The sequence below is a fragment of the Apium graveolens genome, chromosome 2, assembly GCF_009905375.1.
Source record: "Apium graveolens cultivar Ventura chromosome 2, ASM990537v1, whole genome shotgun sequence".
In the NCBI taxonomy this organism is placed as follows: domain Eukaryota; kingdom Viridiplantae; phylum Streptophyta; class Magnoliopsida; order Apiales; family Apiaceae; genus Apium; species Apium graveolens.
Window position 1 is genome coordinate 305,439,841 of NC_133648.1, and position 9,521 is coordinate 305,449,361.

Consider the following 9,521-nt stretch of genomic DNA (forward strand, 5'->3'; position numbering starts at 1 on the left):
GAAAACCCCCCAAACAATTTGGCGGGAAAGTATGACCCTCATTCCCGAAATTCTATAAAGATCAAGCCTTCTTCCCTCGTAGACGTAGTAGTAGACTCAATCTCTCTCTGAATCGTTAATTAATCCAAAAAAAGAAAAAAAAAGGCACTAATATGCATCGCCAGAAATCAATACTCTCCTTCCTCAAAAAACCCGATAACGACAACATCACACCATCCGTCGCCGTTTCTACTACTTCTGAAGTTCGAGGCACCGATACGCCGCCTGAGAAGGCGCCACGTCAGGTTATCTCCGCAAAAGTCGGCGATATATGCAGAGGTCCTTCTCTGTTTGAAAATATCATGCATAAGTTCACTAAGCCAACCTCCTCCAACAGGTAGGTATCCCCCCCCCTTTTTAAATTTTACTATTTTTATTAGGGTTTTTTATATGTGGCTTTATATTTAATCTTATTTTAATTAAAGTGTAATTATATTGTACAAGTCACATTTAAAGTTGTTATTGCTTATTCTGTCGATTTTAATTTCTTATTTTCCACAACTGGAGATGCCATATTTTTCGATTTACTTATCCTTGTTTGTTTAGAAATTAAGTTTCGATTTACACTCTGTCTGCATACATGTACTACTTATTGTTTATTTCCCTTTTTTAAAAGTTGTTGTGTCTAGTATAGTCATAGTATGTGATGATGTTTGGTGTCTACTGTCAGAAACAATGAAAAGGAATGTTCCGATAATGTTCACTCAGTTTTTAAGGAATCCGGTTATTCAGAAACTCCGACTGCTCTAATTGGAGCTTCTGGCTTTAGTAGAAAGGAAAATTTTGCAAATACTAAAACTAAAACGGTTGATGGGGAGGCTAAAGGCTTTCCGTTGTGTGTAGAAAGTGATGATGATATTCTCGGGCCAGAAACACCAGGCACGAAACCACTTGTTTCGCGTTTCAAGCGGATACAGGAGGATACTAGTAACTCTGTGATTAAAAGTGACTGCTCCGTGCACAATACTAGTAAAAGGGTGAAGTTCCTTGACGAACCTGTCAATAATGAAAAGAATCATGACGACCTACGTGAAGTGACTAGTAAATTTGAATGGCTTTATCCATCTAAGATAAAGGATGCTAATGGAAGACGGCCTAACAATCCTTCCTATGACAAGAGAACACTTTATATCCCCCCGGATGCTTTCAGAAACATGTCGGCATCTCAAAAGCAGTACTGGACTTTAAAAAGTCAATATATGGATGTCTTGATGTTCTTTAAAGTGGTGAGTTGAAACTGATAACTTTTATATATAGCATTGATCAGTAACTACAACAGGAAAAAAAATCCTTGTAATATTTTGGTGGATTCTTACTCCGCTTGTTGTCCTCATTAATTTATATCACGTCGGGAATTTATGATTCACATGTTACTTCTGCATAACAATTTATGTAGAATAGACATTACATCACTCTGTAGGAGCTTGGATCATATATTAATGTCATGACTTACTGATACATAATAATTTGTGTTCTTTGGGACTACATTGAGTATATTTTATTAATGATAGTATAAGATTTGCCTTCTTTATGTATAATAATTGGTGATCATAATGTCCATCCTCGCTCAAGACAAGCCATATTTTAATGTCATCTAGGTCTAGGTAATGATGCATGTATTTAATTTGTGTACTAAGAGACTTGAAGATTGAATATATTATTTAATAAATTTTAAGATTTTTTAGTCTAATTGCTTGCCTTTACGAGGACGATAATTTGTGATTATAAAGTGTCTATCCTTACATTAGATCACCAGTTTTGTTAAAATTTGATATACATATATGTAAAGCACTATGTTTAATGGTTTGATTTTCACTTGTGCTTTTCCAGTGATTTTTTAGTTCATATTAAACATATGAAACGATTGTATAAGGACACAACTTTTAAATTGGAGAGTCACACATTTACTGTGAAAGATGTTTAAGGGTCTTTTCTAGGGATGAAGTATTTTTGGATGTCATAGTTGTGAAGTCTTTTAACACAATGCTGCCTTATGTAACATATCTCAGGGGAAGTTCTACGAACTGTATGAATTAGATGCTGAAATTGGTCACAAAGAACTTGATTGGAAAATCACGCTGAGTGGTGTAGGCAAATGTCGACAGGTATTTCTATCTTTAACCTGGTCACCACTATCACTCTACCCATTGAATTCTTATATAAAAATTGACATTCCTTGATCTACTTCCACAGGTTGGTATCTCCGAGAATGGAATTGATGATGCTGTGCAAAAATTAATTGCTCGCGGGTATGTAAAAGAAGCACACAATCTATTTGAAATACTTGTATTTATATTCTTTTGGATTTATGATTAATAGACCACCTTTCTACTAAAAAAATGGAAATTCTCGTACATAAAACGAAATAACCGACTGGTATCTGGAGACCGGGATTGTAATCAGTTGACAGATGGTTAAATCGTATCCTGTATGCAATGCCAGTACCTCGTAATTTTTTCCTCTTATTACTTTTTAATCATGTTTCTGAAGGTATAAGGTTGGTATGATCGAGCAGGTAGAAACATCTGAACAAGCAAAAGCCAGAGGTGCCTCTTCTGTAAGTTTAGAATATAGTCTTGTTTTTTGTTTGTATGTGCTAAAAACAATCATGCTTCAATACATGTTGCTTCCTCTACTAATACTTAATTCCCTGTTTCAGATCATCCAAAGGAAACTAGTTCAAGTTGTGACTCCAGCTACCAATTTGAATGGTAATATTGGCCCTGATGCTGTAAATCTTCTTTCAATTGTAGAGGTAATTCCTTACCCCTTTTTGTCTGCAAGGAGTTTCTCATTAGTATACTAGTTATTTTTCTATTACAATTTATATTTACTCTATTTCTTTTTTTCTTCTTTTTTTGCCCCTTTCTTGCTCAAGTTTTTTGGTTATTGCTGCTATTAGTGTAACATGTCTTGTTTTTTTATAGTATTTGATGTGTTATCAGCTTCACTCATTAACTGATAGAAGGTAATGAGATAGATAGATGTGGGTGTTTACAAACTATTCTGTAATTTGTATTGAGACAAATCACTCCATTCACATAAGTTGATTTTCTACTCTTTTACTAAATAAATACCAATGTTAGTTCAAATTTGAGATGACCATGCTAACACTGTACTCAGCAATTAATTAGATAGAAATTACACAGTGGCAAACCACTTACAACTAATCTAGCAATGTCTTACGTGTTTGAGTTACAAGTTGAACATGAAGAGATTAATAGCCAACTTTTATCTTTGTGTAATATAAGATGAAGCTTTAGGATGCTTAAGTCACTTGCTTTCTCATAGGTTTCTGGACTCCTGTAATTATTTCCTTTCTGAACAATTTATTGTAAAACTGTCTAAATGCAGGGGTCATGCAAAAGGAAAGGGCATTTTACAATTTTTTTACTTTTTGACAATTTTATATATTATGTCTTCAAACATTTAGATTAATTTATTTTTTTTGAATAAGTTGACCATAATCCATGCTATTTATCCCCATATAGAGGTAATGTATACTAGAATGTATGGATTTCTTAGGAAACAAATGACGTGTGGGTTTAGATCGATTGATCTACCAGATTTAGGTATTTGGGGTTAACTTTTGTTTCATGGCTTTATTTCCATCTAGGATAACTGTGGACTAGATAATGGTTCGACTGCGTATGGATTTGCTTTTGTTGATTGTGCTGCTTTGAAGTTCTGGGTTGGTTCCTTTAATGATGACAGTTCGTATTCTGCTCTGGGGACTCTGCTAATGCAAGTATGTTCCTTTGGTTTTTATTTGTTTTAGGACTATACAAATGTTAAGTTTTGAAGAAAAATAATCCTAAAAGCTGAGATATATCGCAGATACTAATGTGCTCTATTTTTTTTATGGCAGGTATCACCTAAAGAAATTATATATGAAAGTCATGGTAGTTTTTCTTTTATGATTTAGTATTGTTAATTTAGCTTTGAGGAGTTCTTGGTTTTTTTAATTTCACGCTTTTGACTAATTATATGTTACAGGGCTGTCAAGAGAAGCCCAAAAGGCTGTGAAGAAGTACTCATCAACTGGTGAGGTTCTTTCTTCAATTCTTTATGGGAATCTGATGCTATTTATTGCAGTCGTGTTGCTTTTTTTGTTTTCCCCTGTCATTATGCATGGTGCGCTGATTTTAGATTCACTACTATTGTAACTGCAAAGTAGCTAGGAAATTTTATTGGACACGGGTATGTGTGTCGTATATGGGTGCTGATCCACGTGTCATACTCTTACTTTTGAACGTTTTAGGATTCTTAGATACAGATCTAAAATTGGACAACTCAATAACACGTTAAGTATTATGTATTCTTAATTTTTTGTATTTTCCAAAATAATTATATATTGCGAACAAATCGGATGAACTTTATTACATGTAGACTTTATAAAATAAATCAAAGGAGAAGGCAAGTTGTGTAGAGGCTTTAGATTACACTTTGGGCTCAACTACAAGAGGATTAAGTGTACTGCTTCGCTTGAAGATCCAACTCAGGTCCCATATCCACACCTATATTGCTCCGTATTTGACATAAGTATGGTAGTAAAACTGAGGAGCCCAGGCAACAATTTCAAAAGCAAATTGCTTGTCTAAGTGTTGGTGAACCCTAATCTACAGAATTTGATTTGCTTAATCTTCATTTTTTTATTACCATCCTAAAAGTTATTATCTTGTAGGATCTACTATCTGCCAAATCACTCCTGTACAGACATCTACCACTTCTGATGATCAATTTGAAGTACAGAGTCTCATTAACTCAAAAGGATACTTTAAAGGATTTTGTAATAATTTGGATTATGCCTTTGACGGAATTATGCACCGCGATCTTTCCTTCCGTGCACTTGGTGAACTTATTACTCATCTATCGAGGTTGATGGTAAGATTTAATTGTGCAGCAAACATTATGTTCAAAAGCACATAAGATATATGTTAGATGATGGTAGTTCATCAGGCAAGTGTATAACTTAATTATTATCTTCGTTTTATGGTTTCTGACTTTGAGCAGTTAAATGATGCTCTGCGGAATGGAGATATTATTCCCTATCAGCTCTACAAGGGTTGCCTTAGAATGGACGGACAGACACTTATTAATCTTGAGATTTTCAGCAACACTGCTGATGGTAGTTCATCAGGCAAGTGTTTAACTGAATTAAGCATATTTGTGGGTATTTTATTGGAGAGGGCATAATCTTATGAGCACTCCTATTTCTTTACCGGTGATACCTACACAATTAGTCTTACCTTTTAGGAACACTGTACAATTATCTAGACAAATGTATAACGCCATCAGGTAAGCGGCTGTTAAGGCACTGGATCTGTCATCCTCTAAAAGATGTCCAGGAAATCAGTCGCAGGCTTAATGTTGTTGAGGAAATGATGGCACAAACAGATGCTTCTTCACTTGTGCAACATCTTCGCAAGCTTCCTGACTTGGAACGATTGCTTGGACGCATCAAGTCTACCGTAAGGTCTTCTGCTTTGCTCATGTTGCCCTTGATTCGGAGCAAAATATTGAAACAGAGAGTAAGTCGTCTCTACTGATAGAAATTTTCGATCAGCACTATTCAGCTGTAGAACCTGCAAATTTTAAATATAATTTTAATTATCCTGAAAGAAGCTCTTAGTCCTTTTGACCCTGTTTCTAGATATATATCTGATTATATTCTATCAGTTACGACCTTGACTACCACGCTCTAAGTTCATTTCCTCCTTGTAGTCTCACAACTGTGGCTACCACACTTAAGGCTTCTTATTGACTACTACGTAGTCTCTCCTCTGCAGGCTTGGAGAAATTTGTTCTACCGTATGACCTTAAAAATATTTTTTTGACACTTATATACTTGGCAACACACATTAGATAATGTATGTGAAATATGGTTGCTAAATCTATAAGCTTATACAGTAATAACAGTTAGTATACTCGAGTTGTTTTCTGATATATAGTGCTGTTGCAGGTGAAAGAGTTTGGATCTCTTGTAAAAGGGCTACGAGTTGGATTAGATTTATTAAAGTTATTGCATACGGGACAACATGCAATATCATCATTTGACAAATTCTTAAAGCTTCCAGAACTGCGTGGTGATAATGGAATTGATAAATTTCTTAGTCAGATTGAAGCAGCTATAGATAGTGACTTTCCCAATTACCAGGTCTCATATTTTTCATTATTTTCCAAATTGAAGTAGTTTTGATACATTAGCAAGTGCTCTTTATTGTTTGTAGTTTGTTAGAAACAGATTTAGTCAGCTGATTGCTAATACCAAAGTTTGTGTTCTCTTGCATCTACATTAAGATCTAAGCAGTGTTCTAAATTCCGGCATAGAATGACTACGCTTCTTTAGACCAAAACCTAGTAAGTATGCAAGAAGTTGACCTAAGAAAATTTAGATTTGTATAAATACATTGGAGTACAAAAGTAACTGCAAAGCTCTCCGATTAATTCCCAGTTAACCTATTAATTATTATTTGGTAAACCACACCAAGTTGGTGCTATTTCCAACTTCAATGCTCATTATGAGCCTTTCTGCATATCTTTTCAAATTTTAAAACAAAAAACACAATGATATCCTCTGTATATGATAATTCTACAGATTATATATTTTAAGAATTAATTCCAGTAATTCAATGAACTTTCGTAATTTTTACACCTTAGGCAACTATTTTTATTTGTTATTTGCTAGAAAAACAATGAACTGTTTAAGCCCTAAATTTATCCTATTTGCTTCAATAATCTGTCGAGTTTCTTGAGATTTTTTTTGTTTTTCTTTTTGTAAAAATGTACAATGCTACATACTATTGTCATACTCTAACTATGTGTAACTGACGCTCTATTGTTATGCTCTCAGGATCATAATCCAAACGACTCAAATCCCGAAATTCTGTCAATATTGATTGAATTATTTAGTGAGAAGTGTACTGAATGGTCTGAAGTTATCCATGCCATAAGCTGTATTGATGTACTGAGATCATTTGCTGTTATATCAAAATTTTCACCTGGAGTTATGTGTAGACCTATTATATTGCCTCTTTCAGAGCCAATGAGTTTGTCCGACGAGTGTAAGGGACCAACTCTTAGACTAAAAGGGTTATGGCATCCATTTGCTCTTGGTGCGCATGGAGGATTTCCAGTTCCTAACGACGTACATCTCGGAGAGGATACTTATGGCTATCATCCCTGTACCTTACTGTTAACTGGACCAAATATGGGTGGAAAATCCACACTTTTACGTGCTACTTGTCTTGCCGTTATACTGGCCCAGGTGCTTTCTTGACAAAGCTAAAACATTGTTTTTAACAGTTTGCATATGTCTTAGCCTCTATTGCTTGATTAGTGTACGTCATTTTAAGTTTTCCTATCTGTAAAAATATTTTTCATGGCTTGCAGCTAGGCTGTTATGTACCTAGTGAGACTTGCGTTCTTTCACTTGTGGATATCATTTTCACGCGTCTTGGTGCGTCTGACCGAATCATGACGGGCGAGAGTAAGTCCTTTAAAACTATAGAAAGATCATGTAAACCCTATTGTTTATTGGATATAAATCTATTATACTGCTTAGTTTGGACAACATAGGCCTTCTTAGTAAGCTTGGGCTACTAGAGATACTAGGAAATATCATTTTTGCATTGTTTCATGAATTGTGATCTGCCTGATACTAGGAACATTGGCTATAAGGATGCCTATCTGTCATTTTTATTCTGTTTATTTATTTCTAATTTTGCAAGTTGTTTAGGAGTATCATTTTATATTTACTTGTAAATATTACTTCGAAATTTTTTTTGTAGAAATTTATATGTAGAATGTAATTGTGGGGGGCTAAGACCAAGTGTTTGTTTACATTTTTAGCTTGTTACTGAATCTGGTTGTTTGTAGATGTGGTAAGTAAGCTTTCTGTAAACAGATGTTGAATGTCTTGTTGGCACTCATGCGTATACTTGATTAACAGGTAAATCTCGGTAGAACAGAATTATACAGTACTATTTAATTTTCATATCTCTTCCAGGTACCTTCCTCATTGAATGCACAGAAACAGCATCTGTTTTGCAAAATGCTACTCAAAATTCTTTGGTCCTCCTGGATGAGTTGGGTAGAGGAACAAGCACTTTTGATGGATATGCTATAGCATATGCGGTAAGATAATTTATCTGTTTTCTGAAGTATACATCCTGGCTCCTTGCAAGTCCTTTTCTAGTTTCCTCTGTCTTTAGGTCATTGAGATTTAACTCTTTATTCCTCTTAAGTAGAAGCCTGGTTAGTTTTGGTTTGAAATCTTAAATGAGCAAATTGAATGACTTGTTAGATTTTAAATGCTAAACTTTGTTGTCTCTTAATAAGGTGAGCAAGTGAAGCAACAGGGTATGTTAGAAGTATAACATGTGCTGATATTTTTGTTTTTATTTTTCTGATTATATTTTGTAAATAATTATATATCTTGACGATCTGGTACAAAACGTGGTCAATGATGGCATGAGTATAATTAAATATACCCGGGTTGTTATTTTCTACATTTATTATTTTAAGTATGTTTGAATTTCTTACATTTTTATATTCTTAATCTTTGAATCACGTTGGGAGGAATCATGGGTAATCTTTATGGTAACAAATTTGAGGGGGTTATGATGTGCTATATCATTTTGGCACTGGTTTATGTTTCTCATGCGATGGTCTCCCTCCAGGTATTCCGTCATCTTATTGAGAAGGTGAATTGTCGATTACTGTTTGCAACTCACTATCATCCACTTACCAAGGAATTTGCTTCACATCCCCGTGTTATATTGCAACACATGGCCTTTACTTTCAAGTCGAAGTCTGAAATTTCAGCTCAAGGTGACAAGGAGCTGGTGTTTCTCTATAGGCTAACCAATGGAGCATGTCCAGAAAGCTACGGAATGCAAGTGGCTCTAAATGCTGGGGTCCCCCAACCGGTGGTTGAAGCTGCATCCAAGGCCGGGCAAGTTATGAAGAAAATGGTCGGAGAAAGCTTCAAATTAAGCGAATCTAGGTCTGAGTTCTCTACGTTACATGAAGAATGGTTAAAGACCCTTTTAGCAGTCTCAGTGCCCAATGAGAATATTTTAGATGATAATGATGCCTTTGATACTTTGTTCTGCCTTTGGCATGAGATGAAATGTTCAAGTAAGGTTTGATCAATGAAGAACACAAATCTATAATTGTGAATACCCTATGACTATTGATCATGATCAAAGCAAATGTTTGTATTCTTCTTAAAAGTATGATGATTAGGCAACCAAGTTTCAATCTGAATCTCGTCTTTCATTCTGAGTTGTGGTTGTTAAGATTCCTAAATTTTCTTTTAATTCTTCAACCGGATTAACCAAACCAAGCCGGAGTAATGTCCCTCCAATTATGATAAAAACACCTGGCTAGTTGGTTTGGGCGTTCTGGTATCAAATTTGGGTTTACGTTTCGTTTTATCAGAGTATTAATCAAATTACAATATGTAAGGTAATCAATCT

The 9,521-nt window shown here is 34.8% G+C and overlaps 1 protein-coding gene across 1 annotated transcript; it reads left to right on the forward strand.

Moving 5' to 3' along the window:
- LOC141708658 (DNA mismatch repair protein MSH7) lies at positions 1-9,321 on the forward strand. The gene is made up of 17 exons (XM_074512398.1): positions 1-376; positions 710-1,265; positions 2,049-2,144; positions 2,233-2,288; positions 2,530-2,596; positions 2,699-2,794; positions 3,656-3,787; positions 3,908-3,941; positions 4,036-4,083; positions 4,724-4,923; positions 5,053-5,179; positions 5,296-5,570; positions 6,002-6,196; positions 6,893-7,306; positions 7,432-7,528; positions 8,048-8,175; positions 8,721-9,321. Exons 1-17 carry the CDS (start codon positions 153-155, stop codon positions 9,189-9,191), a joined length of 3,216 nt encoding a protein of 1,071 aa, XP_074368499.1. The 5' UTR covers positions 1-152; the 3' UTR covers positions 9,192-9,321.
- Positions 9,322-9,521: the final 200 nt, after the last annotated feature.

Coding starts and splice junctions, on each gene's coding strand:
- LOC141708658 (XM_074512398.1), top strand. CDS start 153: ATGCATCGCCAGAAATCAATACTCTCCTTCCTCAAAAAACCCGATAAC. Junction 1,266..2,048: donor TCTTGATGTTCTTTAAAGTG/GTGAGTTGAAAC, acceptor AACATATCTCAG/GGGAAGTTCTACGAACTGTA. Junction 5,571..6,001: donor GCAAAATATTGAAACAGAGA/GTAAGTCGTCTC, acceptor GTGCTGTTGCAG/GTGAAAGAGTTTGGATCTCT.